Source organism: Rhinopithecus roxellana, chromosome 1, assembly GCF_007565055.1.
Source record: "Rhinopithecus roxellana isolate Shanxi Qingling chromosome 1, ASM756505v1, whole genome shotgun sequence".
Classification (NCBI taxonomy): Eukaryota; Metazoa; Chordata; class Mammalia; order Primates; family Cercopithecidae; genus Rhinopithecus; species Rhinopithecus roxellana.
In genome coordinates, this window is record NC_044549.1 from 49748536 (window position 1) to 49763687 (window position 15152).

The 15152-nt window shown below is 49.1% G+C and overlaps 1 protein-coding gene across 2 annotated transcripts in view; it reads right to left on the minus strand.

Moving 5' to 3' along the window:
- KIAA1257 (KIAA1257 ortholog) overlaps positions 1-15152 on the minus strand; it is an 86040-nt gene that overhangs the window by 64874 nt on the left and 6014 nt on the right. The window contains exons 4-8 of one of the 2 annotated variants that reach the window (XM_010354648.2): positions 13175-13327; positions 9784-9945; positions 8853-9146; positions 6836-7026; positions 5800-6013 (exon numbers count right to left, since the gene is read on the minus strand). In XM_010354648.2, the coding sequence (XP_010352950.2) occupies positions 5800-6013; positions 6836-7026; positions 8853-9114 (667 nt within the window). In that variant the 5' untranslated portion in view covers positions 9115-9146; positions 9784-9945; positions 13175-13327. The remainder of the gene's footprint in view (positions 1-5799; positions 6014-6835; positions 7027-8852; positions 9147-9783; positions 9946-13174; positions 13328-15152) is intronic. The other variant, XM_030942710.1, reaches the window with a different exon arrangement.

The window sequence follows — 15152 nt, forward strand, 5'->3', positions numbered from 1 at the left end:
CTCCTGACCTTGTGATCCACCCGCCTCAGCCTCCCAAAGTGCTGGGATTACAGGCATGAGCCACCGTGCCTGACCTTGTTTTTGTTTTTTGTTTTTTGGTTTTTTTTTTTTGAGACGGAGTCTCGCTCTGTCACCCAGGCTGGAGTGCAATGGCACGATTTCGGTTCACTGCAACCTCCACCTCCCAGGTTCAAGCAATTCTCTTGTCTCAGCCTCCCAAGTAGTTGGGATTAGAGGCGCCCGCCACCATACCCAGCTATTTTTCGTATTTTTAGTAGAGACAGGGTTTTGCTCTGGATTAGGCTTCAGCTAATATTGTGGCTGGTTTGATCTTCTATCCACACCATGAAAACTTCCTCTGTATCAGCTATAAGGATGTTTCACTTTCTTATCATTCCTGTGTTCACTGAGTAGCACGTTTAACTTCCTTCTAGAACTTCTCCCTTACATTCTCAACTTGGCTGTTTGGCACAAGAGGCCTAGCTTTCAGCCTATCTAGGCTTTCGATGCGGCTTCCTCACTAAGCTTAATCATTTCTAGCTTTTGACTTAAAGGGAGAGATGTGCAAGGCTTCCTTTCACTTGAACACTTTAGAGGCCATTGTAGGGTTATTAATTGGCCTAATTGTGGTATTATTGTGTCTCAGGAAACAGGGAGGCCTGAGGAGAGGGAGAGACAAGAGAATGGCCGGTCACTGGAACCCTGTGTTCTGGAGTCAGAACACACACAGCATTTATCAGTTAAGTTCACCGTTTCACACACATGCAATTTGTGGCACCTCCAAACATTTACAAAAGTGACATCAAAGATCACCGATCACAGATCATCAAAGCAGATATAAATAAGTGTGAAAAATCCAAGAATTGGGGCTGGGTGCGGTGGCTCTAGCCTGTAATCCCAGTACTTTGGGAGGCCGAGGTGGGGCGGATCGCGAGGTCAGGATATCGAGATCATCCTGGCTAACAAGGTGAAACCCCATCTCTACTAAAAATACAAAAAATTAGCCGGGTGTAGTGGCGGGCGCCTGTAGTCCCAGCTACTCGGGAGACTGAGGCAGGAGAATGGTGTGAACCCGGGAGGCGGAGCTTGCAGTGAGCCGAGATTGTATCACTGCACTCCAGCCTGGGCAATAGAGCGAGACTCCATCTTAAAAAAAAAAAGAAACAACCATCCGAGAATTACCAAAATGTGACAGAGACACAAAGTGAGCACACGAGGTTGAAAAAACGGCATCAATAGACTTGTTCGACATAGGATTGCCACAAACCTCCAAATTGGAAAATGCATGATCTCTGTGAAGCCCAGTAAGGCAAAGCACAATCAATCAAGGTATGCCTATAAGTGACAGTCACCTTCCTCTGAAGAAGATGAAGCAATGGATAAGGCCCCTGTTCTCCTGGAGCTGCTGCCTAGGAAGCTTTCTCCAAATTCCAGGAAACTCAAAACAATAGGCACACACGTCTGGGATAGGCATACACGTTGAGGTTCTCAGACCTCAGCAGGCCAGCAGCCTCCTCCAAATGCGAGCATTGAGTCCGTGACATGCGCTGCTACGCTGGCTCCTAGCATTCCACTTTAAGGAGGGCAGTAACATTCCCCATCTCACAGATGAAGATCTGACACTGAAGTCACTTTCCCGTGGTCAGAGAGGTGGTCCTTAACAAAGCCAGGACTGCACCCAGGGTGCGTTGTCCCCAGCCAGAGTGTCAGCTCCTCAACGTCCTTCATTTCTATCCCTAGAGGCCTCGGATGCACATGGCAGCCACCAAGAATGGGGAGGATAATGAATGAATGGAGTAAGTGAATTGACAAATGGAGATGAAAGACGCTACAAGAAAGAAATGGAAAAAAGGAGGGGAAATTGGATTCAGTGCTGAAAAATAGACAACACTTTTTGGAGAAAGAGATGAGGCTGACAGCCATGGAAGAATGCCCAGCTGGTTTACCACGAGGGAGAGCCGTGTGTCTGCAGGGACCAGGAGGTGGGCTGTGGTGTGAAGGGGTAGTGGCAGTGAGAAGGAGCCTTGGAAACAGATTGTAAAATGCCTTCAAGGCCAAACCACTTGGTTCTCTAAAGGCCCTGGGGCAGCCATGAACAGCTGCAAAGCAAGGCAGCACCAGGGCCGAAGGGGAGACAGAGAAAGGCCACGCCACAGCGGCAGGAGAGAGAAGGGGGAACAATCCTGGGTGCAGAGAAAGCCAGAGGGCAGGAGGGAGAAGACAGCCAGGGCAGAGAGCTCCCAAGAACAACAGGCGGGGGATACCCACTGAGCACCGGGTGGGGGTGCCCAGAATTGAGAGCATAGGAGTAATTAAATATGACTGGGGGGCTTTGAAAAGAATGCTGTCTTCATCCAGTCCTGAGAAATCCAGCAGATGAGCAGATTGAAGAGAAAAGAAATGCTGAGTGTGATGGTGAATACTGAGTGTCAACTTGGATTGAAGGAATGCAAAATATTGATCCTGCATGTTTCTGTGAAGGTGTTGCCAAAGGAGATTAACAGTTGAGTCAGTGGACTGGGAGAGGCAGACCCATCCTCAATCTGGGTGGGCAGCTGCCAGCGCGGCTAGAAGAAAGCAGGCAGAAGAACATGGAAGGAGCTGACTTCCTGAGTCTTCTGGCCTTCATCTTTCTCCTGTGCTGGAGGCTTCCTGCCCTCAAACATCAGCCTCCAAGTTCTTCAGCTTTTAGACTCTTGGACCTACACCAGCGGTTTGCCAGGGGGATCTCAGGCCTTCAGCCACAGACTGAAGGCTGCACTGTCGGCCTCCCTACTTTTGAGGTTTTGGGATTCAGACTGGCTTCCTGGCTCCTCAGCTTGCAGACGGCCTATTGTGGGACTTCACCTTGTGATCATGTGAGTCAATACTCCTTAATAAACTCCCGTTCATACATACATCTATCCTATTAGTCCTTCCCTCTAGAGAACCCTGACTAGTACACTAAGTCAGGTTGGGATGTGTCCTTCAAGACCAGCAGGCTGAATACTAACAAGTTCTGGAATGTGACCTACCAGGCATCCAATAAACATCCTATCCCCTTCATAATATGAGACAGAACTCTTACAGTATTCCTGCACTTCCAAGAAATAAGAGTTTCTGTAAGAAAACTTTCTAAGTGAGAAAAGGCGGGACTTAAGACAACATGTACACTAGATTCACAGGAAAAATGTTAACAATGGCTATCTCTGGACAGGAATCACGTGGTTTTAACTTTTTCTCTTTTTTGCTAGGCGATTTCTAAATTGTTTTACAAAGTGAATTCACATTTTTTTTTAATGGGGAAAAACTTATTTAAATAAGAAGCAGTGATGCTAAGCTTGGGACACGGTTCAGGAAGGAGCAGGTGCTGTCATTGCAACGTTTCACAGTGCTAGGCATAGTGGCTCACACTTGTGATCCCAGCACTTTAGGAGGCCAAGGCAGGAGGATTACTTAAGACCAGGAGTAAGAGACCAGCCTGGGTAACATAGTAAGACCCAATCTCTAAGAAAGATAAAATTTAAAAAGTAGCCAGGTGTGGTGGCACATACTCGTGGTCCCAGCTACTAGGGAGACTAAGGCAGGAGGAATCACTTGAGCCCAGGAGCTCAAAACTGCAGTGAGCTATGATCACATTACTGCACTCCAACCTGGGCAACAGAGTGAGACCCTGTCTCAATCAATAAGAATACTCATAGCAGGAGGCTTGTGGCCTCTCCCTGGAGGCCATAGAACACCCTTTCTCCTTTTCTGGCCACCAAATTCCCTTTACCCATCCAAACTTTGCTACTGCGGCCCTTCCTCCAGGAATCCTTCCTGATACTCCCACCTTAGCACCCTACTCCAATCAGAGCCCACTGCAGGGCAGATACTAACCAGGAAGTCTGGCTCAGCAGCTCCAAATCAGGCCTGGAATCTGCATGTAAGCATCTGATGCAGGTGGTCCACAGCCCACACTTTGAGGACACGGTTCTTTCCTCTAGTCCAGGTAAGAAAAATTACCTTGAATCCCATTTTCTCACACTGGAAACCTACAACTTGTAGTGTAGGTATATGCATTAGTGTTTCTCAGCCAGGGGCGATTTTGATCCCCAGGGGACATCTGGCAATGTCTGAAGAAATCTGATTGTCACAACTGGCAGGCTACTGCTGGCAGCTAGTGGGTAGAGGCCAGAAATGCTGCAAAACACCCAACAATCCACAGAACAGCCCCCACAGTGAGGAGTTATCTGGCCCAAAATGTCAACAGTGCCAAGAGTAAGGAACTCTGGACATAAACGAAAGATTTAAAGTGGGAAGTTCCAAGCCTCCAAGGTCAGAAAGGCTCCTTGAGAAGGCGGGCTGGAAAATCAGAGAAAAGCAAGGCTTTCCAGCCACACAAAATTGAGGATAATTATGCTCGTCTGGAAGGTGCTGACAATGATAATAGTACCATACATCATTGATTCTAATATGTACATCTGTGTTACATTTTTTTTTTTTTGAGATAAGGTCTTGCTCTGTCACCCAGGCTGGTGTGCAGTCATACAAACACAGCTTACTAAAGCTTCAACCTCCCAGGCTTAAGCAATCCTCCCACTTCAGCCTTTCAAGAAGCTAGAATTACAGGTGCACATCACCATGCTGGGCTGATTTTTAAATTTTTTGTAGAGACAGGGTCTTGCCACGTTACCCAGGCTGGTCTTAAACTCCTGCCTCAGCCTCCCAAAGTGCTGGGATTACAAGCACGAGCCACTGTACCTGCCTTTTTAAATTTTTAACATCTCTAAGCATCAGGATGCATCTTATAATTAATGCCATGTCAGTTTAATTGGTAGCATTTAATTACAGTTCTTAAATTTTCTATAGACAATGCACACCCTCCTTATTGCCTGCACCCAGGTGGACCACTCCTGTGAACCTGCCTCCAGTATTCCAGTGAAGCAGGTACTAGTTATTTTTCCTTTTTTACAGATGAGAAACGTATGTTCAGGAACATACCCAGGTCACCAGCAAGTACAAGTTGGAGACAGGACTGAATTCTTCAAAGCCTGGATCATTCCATCCCTCCTGGCTCTATCCTTCAAGATGAGTTCAAAAGACTTTCTGACATTGGCTGGTCACAGTGGCTCACACCTGTGATCCCAGTACTTCGGGAGGCCAAGGTGGGTGGATCACCTGCGGTCAGGAGTTCGAGACCAGCCTGGCCAACATGGTGAAACCCCATCTCTACTAAAAATACAAAAATTAGCCGGGCGTGGTGGCACGTGTCTGCAGTCCCAGCTGCTCGGAGGCTGAGGCACAAGAATCGCTTGAACCGGGGAGGCAGAGGTTGCAGTGAGCCGAGATGGCACTACTGCACTCCAGCCTGGGCGACAGAGTGAAACTCCATCTCGAAAAAAAAAAAAAAGACTTTCTGATATTGATAAAATATTTACACAAATGAGTCTGGAAGAGTCTATATGAGAATCTTAAGACAATTGGCTTGGGGTGGTGGGATTTTTAAGTTTTCTCTTTTGTTTCTTGGTATCCTCTAAGGTTTTCTTTTTTTTTTTTTTTTTTCAGTGAACATATAATACTAGTCCAGACCGGTGGTGGGTGCCCGCGCCAGAGCTGCCCTGGAATGAAGGGGCCCAAAAGGTGGAGTTGCAAGAACACTGCCCACCACACTATCACTCCCCTAGGTGGCGCTTCCTGTCACCACAGCACGGCCTGGTAGGATGCCCCCACGGATGCAGAAACCCGTGTGTGAAGGAAACCAGGAGACACTGGCTTTTATGCTGTTACTACTGAGTAAGCCCCAGGCTTCCAGAACCATTTCAAATAAAACCAGAGCACCTGACTTATGAAAAGCTCCCATGTCGTCTGTGAAGCCGGCAGTCTTAAATCGGTAATATCTGACTTTTCTTGACATCTTGTCTTTAGTGTTCCAGAGCCTCAAGGTGATTTTGTGGAAATTTATTTTCTTTAATAATTCCTTTGTCACATTGATATTAAAAGTCTGCTCCCACGACACCCAGGCTTTGTCACCTTCGTGCCACGGCTTCACAGTCTGTGTAAAACAACATTCAGAGATGTCAACTGGGGAAAGATGTGTGAAGGCCGTGGTGAACAGAGCAAACCCTAGCCCCAGCCTGGCCCTCAGCAGCAGCGCTGCCTGACTTCAGTGCCTGGTCACTCTTTAGGCTCTGAGTTCAGGGAAAATGGGGTGTTGTGTACTGGGCCCCGTCAGACTTTTGCGTTCCTCAGGAAGAATAAAATCAAAGTAATTACCTGCAAATAGCATCCTCCTTGACTGCTTCTAAGCAATGACCCAGGGTCAAACCACTGGCAGGAGAGTGTGTGTGCAGGTAGTGTGTACACAAAAACTTTTGAAACATTCCAGAAATTACTGGGTAAAATATCTAAATAAAAAATAGGCCAGGTGGGGTGGTTCACACCTGTAATCCCAGCACTTAGGGAGGCCAACGCGGGAGGATGACTTGAGGTCAGGAGTTCAAAGCCAGCCTGGCCAACATAGTGAAATCCTGTCTCTACTAAAAATACAAAAACTAGCTGGGCATGGTGGCTCACACCTGTAATTCCAGCTACTCAAGTGGCTGAGGCATAAGAATCACTTGAACCGGGAGGCGGAGATGATTGCACTACTATACTCCAGCCTGGGCAACAGAGCAAGACTCCAACTCAAAAAAAAAAAAAAAGTCAGTAATTGGAATGATCAGGTCAGTGCAGATTCCTACTCAGGAGGTGGGGCCTGGGATCCTCCAATTCTAGCAAACTGGAGGTGAAGCTGATGTTGCACATCCATGGAGCGGCACACTTTTCATGATGAGCATTAGACCATATGCAAGGTCACATGCACTCACACACGCACCTTTACTCCTGACTCCAGGAACACTTTGGCCACCATTGGAAATAGCAATATGTCAACTTTTTTAGGTTCTCCATCGTCCGGCAGAAGGAAATATTCAATGTGGTAAAAACGACGTATCTTTGAAACAGAACTGTCCGTTTTAGGGTGCTTCTTATATTTTTCAATCAAACTTGCATATTTTCCCTTATGACCTTGAAGATACAGATTGAAAAAGTCTCGTTTTAACCTCATGTGGAAAAGCAGATCCATCTCCCCAGTTCCCTGGAGCTTGATGTTGTGAGAGGCTGCGCACTCGACATTGCCTGCCCAATTTGGGAAAGGAGGTACAGGTCCAGTGCTCCTAGCCAGCAAAGTAGCAGGACCTGGACTGCGCACCTGAGTGCAAAATTTAAGTGCGTGGTTTTCAGAGTGAGTGTCTCTGTTGGAGAGTGAGTGTTGGTTAGTAGGCCTAGGGTTAAAAAGGTGATAGTTAAAGTGAAATCACATGGCCAGGCCAGATGTTTTTGGGAGAGACGCCCTACTTGCCTCACCCTAGTCTCTCCTGGCCCTAAGAAGCAGGTAAAAAATAATCATCATCATCACAGTACAATGTGATTTGTGCAATAACAGCAGCAGGAACAAGGTTGTGAAGAACAAAGGTGGAGGGGCAAACTCTGCATGGGGAGGGTGGGGTGGGCCTCCCATGGGGGCCTTAGCAGAGTCTTAGAGGAGCAAAGCTAGCAGATATTCCAGACACAGAGAAAACAGCTTCACAAAAACGTCATAGGTGAAGCTACCCAATGTGGGTGGAGAGGGTGACAGGATGTGGGAGGTACAGATGGGCTTCTGCCAGAGTCCAGAGCCCAAGGAGCCCCCTGACCCCACCCCTGGTTGCTTACACTCCAGCTTAAACCCCACACTCTAGGTTGGGGTTTTTCACAGGATAAGAAGCTCCATAAGCATTTAATCCAAATATAATTCTATAAAAACATGACTCTCTTTAAAGCTATAGCTTTTAAAGTCTAAATTTTTAACCCCAGGAGGCTGCTGCAGCATTAATTTTTCTGCTACCAAAATGGTTAGCATTTGTGCAGAGACTGGAGTCAAGCTTCTCCTGCCAGGCTCTGGTAGCATTAGACCTTTTCTGATTCAATCCCAGGTGGGCCAGCTAGTGGACAAACAGAGCTTCTCATTTTCTGTAGACAGAAAGGCAAGTTATTTAGCCCTTTTAAAGGGGAAGTTGACAGTATCTGTCAAAAACTATAAATGTATGCCTTCAATCCAGCAAATTTACCTCTTGGAATACAGGCAATAGAAGTGCCCACATATATGCACAAAAATGTATGTAAAGAATGTCTATCGCAGAATTGTAACAAAAACATTTGAAACAACTCAAATATCCACCAATAAGGGGTAGGATAAATTAGAGACATATAGAGACGTTCAGAAACCAGCTGCCTTCATTCATTCACTCATTCGTTCACTCTTCAAGGAGTTTCTACCCTGAACGTCAGCACCTACTATAAGCCTGGCCCTTGCCCGTAAGATGGGGGAAAGGGGTTGATGGCTCCTCCCTCCCTCCCCCTCCATCAGCTCCCACCTCCCATTCTTTAATAAAAGCAAAGGAAGCTGTGGGCTCTGCAAACTCAGACCTCCCCACAATCTCTCTCATTAGACTCTCCTGCCTCAGACTCCCGGAAAATGTATTTTAAACAAGGTATTAGGTGATGCACAAACGCTTATGAGAATCCATGCCTTAACCTCTCCTTGGTTTTTTCTCCTCTGTAAAATGTAGACAGAACATCATCTGCTTCAGGGTTATTGAGAGGATTAAGCATGTGAAGCTGATGCAGCCACAGTTGGGCCTCTCCTAAAATTGCTGTTTCTTTTCAACCTCTGTTCCTAGCTGGCACTGGCCAGCCCGCTTTGGGGTGGGGCAGGTGGAGAGACGATGTGGGGCATATGCACCCTAAATTCCTGCAGAAAGTCATGCACCTCCTTTTTTCAGAGGGTGTTAGAGTTCTGCTCTAGCACCTACCCGTATTCACAGGGAAGGCCAGTGAGATGGTGAATGTGCAGGGGACTACGTGGGGCACGTCGGAGCTGAAGGTGCTGGCAGGCTCAGATGAGGACTCAATGCTGCTGCACTGGCGGTCAGAGTCAGACTCCTGGGCCCTGGCCTTGGCCTTGAGGTGTTCCTCCACGTCACACTCACTCGTGGACTGGTAAAAGCTGGTGATGGAGGAGATGGGCTCTATGCTTGCGGGGTCCTCTTCCCACTCCCAGGCATTCAGCGACATGCTGCAGAGCGCGCCGCTGGCCGCCGGCGCTCCTGGCAGGGAGAAAGTGAGGCTGTCCCCGCCTGTATTCCAGGGCTGCTCCAGGAGGTAAGTTCGGCCTCCTGCAGGAGCACCCACCCGTCTCTTCCCCGCTTCCCCAGCTTGTTCCTGGGTGAACGCCGAGGCTCCTTCACTGCCTGCCACACAGTCGGTACTCAATCGACTTAGAGAATGAATGGATGAAGGAACCACAGAGAAGGGTGGCTGGCAGTAAGCACGACGACGAGCAACCCCTTTCCCTTCGCCTAACCAGGAGTCAGTCCCCGGGCTTCTGGAAAGTCTGCCCCAGGTGAGCAGCTCCCGGGAGCCACCAGGAGGGAGAGGGGGCGTCTACTCAGGCAGGCCTGCTGCGACTAAGCACAAGATGCGTTTGCTATTTGGGGAGAGGCAAACCAGGCCGCTGGAAGCGCGTGCAGGAGCCTGGCGAGGTCGGGGAGGGCAAGCCCTGCCCCCTAGACAGAACATGAATGTGCACTGGGTGCTGGGGCATCAGCTCAGGGCCTACGGAGGCGGAACGCCGGGCAAACACCGAGGAGGGAACACGCGTCGAGGCGAGGAGGTAAGGGTCCCGGGCTGCTGCGGCCGAGTTAGGGGCAGGGGTCGGGATTCCCCTCCAGGTGCTGGCGGTACCTGCGAGCGGATGCGCTGGGCGGCAGCGAGGACTTGGACGGCAGCGGCAACTCCCGCACCGGATCCACAGCCACCTCAGCGAAGAGACTCCAAAACCGAAAGGAGCGTCCGCGGGTACAGGGAGGGCCAGAGGCCCAGCCACTCAGCTCCGTTTGGCGGTTGCTAGGAGATGCGAGGGCGTGCGGCCTGGGGGCGGGGCTCCGCGGGGCGGGGCTTTCCCCCTCAGCCACTGCGCGCAGTCTGTCAAATGGCTACATCCACGTTCAGAAACCAGCTGCCTTCATTCATGCAATCATTCATTCACTCTTTAAGGAGTTTCTACTCTGAACGTCAGCACCTACTATGAGCCTGGTCCTTGCCCGTACGATAGGGGAGAGGGGTTGATGGCTTCTCCCTCCCCCTCCATCAGCTCCCACCTCCCATTCTTTAATAGAATCAAAGGAAGCTGTGGGCTCTGCAAACTCAGACCTCCCCACGATCTGTCTCATTAGATTCTCTGCTTTTGTCGCTGATGTCCTTAAAATAGCATGAGAATTCTGGTTAGTGATTATGAGCGCCAACTCAGAGATGAGAAAACAAAGCTTAGAGAGGTGAAGCGATTCGCCTGAGGTCACACAGCAAGTAGGGTGCAGCACTGTGCAAGTAGGACGCAGCACTTTGTTGAAATCCGGACTGCCTGACTCCAAAGCCTCCACTCGTCTGCTAAAGCACCCAAGCTGAGAGCCCTGGCTGCGGCTCCTAACGTAGAAGACCTCAGCACAGCAAGCCGATGGGGTGGAGGGCTGCGGTAGGCTTCATGGAGGAGGTGAGCAAAGCCAAATCTGGGGGGTGACTAGGCAGAGGTGGTGAAAGCAAGAGAAAGCATTCCAGGTAGAGGAACAGCATATGCAAAGGCCCATAGAGGTGAAAGGGCATGGCAAGTTTCAGGAATGGATGCTGAGGCTGCAGCAGTGTACGGGGCCCATGGTACATAGCCCCAAAGGGCAGGTAGGGCACAGGACTATGGGCAATGGGAAGCCAAGGCAGGTCTTCTTTTGAGGGAGGGTACCCCACTCTGGCAGTCAGTTTGTTCAAGAGAATGACAGCTGAGGCTACACACATGCTTGGCTATTAAGAAAACTTTAGCTCTGAGTTGAGCTATGACCTACTTTGTGTCAAAGAGCAACACTGTGGCGGAGCTGCGGCTGAGACCCAAGTCCTGAGCCTCCTAGTGCATGCCTCCCCAGACTGCTCTCAGGGCATGGGACAGCCCCTTTAATACTGGGTGCTCCAATACTCCTCGGGTTCAGTTAGTCTAAAAAACAGCCTCAAGTACAGCTGTGAGGGAAGACACCAAATGGCAGTAGGCCCTGTGAGGAGGGGGTTCAAACTCTCAGCATGAGAGCCACAACCACCTGCCCACACCCCACCTGCAGCAGCCTGGAGACTGCTGTCTATATGCCAGAAAGTGCTCAGGAGACACACAAAGGGCTGGAAGAATACAAAGCTACTCAGATACACCAGCCCCCAAAAGGGCCCTTTAACAAGGGCAGTTCAACACCACCACCACCTTTGGACAGACATCAGGCCTCCTGCTCCCCAGGTCCTACCCACTGGCCTGAGGCTAGTTTCCCTCCAAAGGTTCCTTGATCACATCACCACCCAGGGCAGAGGCCAATCTCTCCCCAAGTTCAGTAGTGAGAGGCCAGAGGTCTTGGACCAAGGGCCAATGTGCCATCCTGGATGTGCATTGGAAATACCTACATGTCAAAAATACAATTCTGAGGCTTCATTAAAGACCTGTGGGCCGGGCGCGGTGGCTCAAGCCTGTAATCCCAGCACTTTGGGAGGCCGAGACGGGCGGATCACAAGGTCAGGAGATCGAGACCATCCTGGCGAACACAGTGAAACCCCGTCTCTACTAAAAAATACAAAAAACTAGCCGGGCGAGGTGGCGGGCGCTTGTAGTCCCAGCTACTTGGGAGGCTGAGGCAGGAGAATGGCGGGAACCCGGGAGGGGAAGCTTGCAGTGAGCTGAGATCCGGCCACTGCACTCCAGCCTGGGTGACAGAGCAAGACTCCGCCTCAAAAAAAAAAAAAAAGACCTGTGGAAGTCACTCTCCAGAGGTGGGGCTTAAGAACCAGTAGCAGATTGTATTTTCCAAAGACATCTACCTCAAAATATCCCCTCCCACATAATCTTCTGGTAGGCATCCTGAGGTTCACATTCCTCCCACCCAGTGGGGGGGGGGTCTAGTCCCCTCCCCTGGAAACTGGGTAGACCTTTGTGACTGCCTCAGTCAAAAGAGTGCAGAGGAAATGACACTACGTGATTTCTGAGCCCAGGTCATACAAATTCCATCTACCTCTGCCCTGTTCTTTTGAGGTATGCTATTCATGCTAGGAATCCAGCTACCATGTTGTGAGGAAGCCCAAGCAGCCACGTGAAATGGTCACATGAAGCTGTTGTGACTGATGGTTCCCAGCCAATTGCCAGCCTCAACTCCCAGACATATGAGAGTGCAAGACTTCAAATGATCCCAGCCTTCAGTCTTTGAGACACCCTGGCTGACACTGAGAAACAGAAACAAGCTGTCTCCATCATGAGAAATTGCAGATTTATAAGCAAAGTAAGTTGTTGCTCTCTTAAACCACTAAGTTCTGGGGTGATATGTTGTGCAATAAATAATAGGAACAGGAGCCATATTTTTAAATTACCACCAAGATTGTATTACACAACCAGAATATGCAACCACTGCCCTGAGAGAGGTGGTGTCTGGGTCAAGACCTAGAGCATCACAGGATGAAGTCAGGGCAAAGGTGTGCCACCTACTACTCAGGTGTGAGAGAGTGGTGTGTCTACAACCCCACCTCAGTGAAGATGGCTTCAGGGCTGGCAGATCAGAAGCAAAGGAAAGGGGGCTTCTGTTTCAATTATCTGTTACTGAGTAAAAACCATCTCCAAACTTAATGGCATCAAACAACAAACACTTGTTATTTCTCTCCACTCCATGCATCAGCTGGGTAGTTCTCTGCTGGCCTCGCCTGGGCTCACTCCCTGTGCTGTGCTCAGCTGGAGGACCAACATGGCTGAAAGGTGCCAGAAGGCTTCACTTGCATGTCTGGAAGTTGCTGCTGGCTCTCCGCAGGCCCTCTGGTTCCCCTCCATGGGCTCCCCCGCCCCCAGTGGTACACCAGCTTCCTTCTAGGTGGCACCTCATCTCCCCATAGCCTGGCCTGGCTTCCTCAGATGGCATTCTCAGAGCAGGGATCCCAGAGGGCACAGATGAAGCTGCAAGGCCTCTTGGGACCTAGGTGTGGAACCAGCACCATGCCACTCTGCTACATGCCATTAACCAAAGGAAGTCATGAGGCTGGCCCCACTTCAAGGGGATGAAGACATGGACTGTACCTCTGGTAAGCAGAGGGGCAAACATCCAGGGGTGGGAGGTGTTCAAGGTCACTGAACAATCCATCCCTGCTTCCTTACTCCGCCGGGTGGGGGGTTCCCAAGCTCCCACAGGTTATGTCGAGGCTTCCTGAAGTTATCCCAAGACTCTGGCAGCTGGAAGCATATTGGGAATCAGTTACATCCATCTTCTTCTTGCCCCTTCCCCATTTTTTTTTTTTTTTTTTTTTTTGAGACGGAGTCTCGCTCTGTTGCCCAGGCTGGAGTGCAATGGCCGGATCTCAGCTCACTGCAAACTCCGCCCCCCGGGTTTACACCATTCTCCTGCCTCAGCCTCCCAAGTAGCTGGGACTACAGGCGCCCGCCACCTCGCCCGGCTAGTTTTTTTTTTTTTTTTTTTTGTATTTTTTTAGTAGAGACGGGGTTTCACCGTGTTAGCCAGGATGGTCTCGATCTCCTGACCTCGTGATCCGCCCGTCTCAGCCTCCCAAAGTGCTGGGATTACAGGCTTGAGCCACTGCGCCCGGCCGCCCCTTCCCCATTTTTAACAGCTTTATTGAAGTATTTTTTATTTCACAAAATCCATCCATTTCAAGCATAGAATTCAATGATTTTCAGTAATTTTCAGTAACCAAGTGGTGTAATCACCGTCATAAATTCATTTTAGAACATTTTCATCCCCCTAATAAGACTTCATGCACATTTATAATTAATCTCTGTTCCAACCCCCAGTCCTAGGCAACCATATCTACTTTGTCTCTAAAAATTTGCCTTTTCGAGACATTTCCTATAAATTGAGTCAGACATTATGTGTTCTGGCTTTGTGATTGGTTTCTTTCACCTACCGTTATGTTTCTGAGGTTTATTTATGTTGAGGCATGTGTCAGTATTTCATTCCTTTTCATGACTGAATAATATTCTATTGTATGGACAGACCACAGTTTGCCTATCCATTCATCAGTTAATGGGCATTTGGCTTGGGCATTTAGACATTTATGAACAATGTTGCAATGAACATTCCCATGCAAGTCTTTGTGTGGACGTGTTTTCATCTCTCTTGGGTCCATATCTAGGAGTGGAATAGTTGGGTCGTATGGTCGTTTTGTGATTAACTTCTTGAGAAACTGCCAAACTATCTTCCACAGGGGCTGCATCATTTTATGTTCCCATCAACAACATGAAGTTTCCTGTTTCTCCAAATTCTTGACAAGATTTGTTGCCTGTTTTATTCATTACAGCTATTCTCATGGGTATGATATAGTATTTCATTGTAGTTTTCATGTGCATTTCCCTAACAATTAAGAATACTGAGATTGTTTTATGTGCATGTTGGCCATTTATACAACTTCTTTGGCGACATATCTGTTTGTATCTTTCACCCACTTTTGACTGGATTGTTTGTCTTCTTGTTACTTGTTACTTGTTCTTACAAGCCAGAACACACTTGTAAGAGTTCGTTGTAAATTCTGAATATAAGTTCTTTCTTTCTTTTTTTTTTGAGACAGAGTCTCACTCTGTCGCCGGGGCTGGAGTGCAGTGGCCGGATCTCAACTCACTGCAAGCTCCGCCTCCCGGGTTCACGCCATTCTCCTGCCTCAGCCTCCCGAGTAGCTGGGACTACAGGCGCCCACCACCTCGCCTGGCTAGTTTTTTGTATTTTTTTTTTTTTTTTTTGAGACAGAGTCTCGCTCTGTCGCCCAGGCTGGAGTGCAGTGGCGGGATCTCAGCTCACTGCAAGCGCCACCTCCCGGGTTCCCGCTATTCTCCTGCCTCAGCCTCCCAAGCAGCTGGGACTACAGGCACCCGCCACCTTGCCCGGCTAGTTTTTTTGTATTTTTTAGTAGAGATGGGGTTTCACAGTGTTAGCCAGGAAGGTCTCGATCTCCTGACCTCGTGATCCGCCCGTCTCGGCCTCCCAAAGTGCTGGGATTACAGGCTTGAGCCACCGCGCCCGGCCTATAAGTTCTTTACTGGCTTTAAT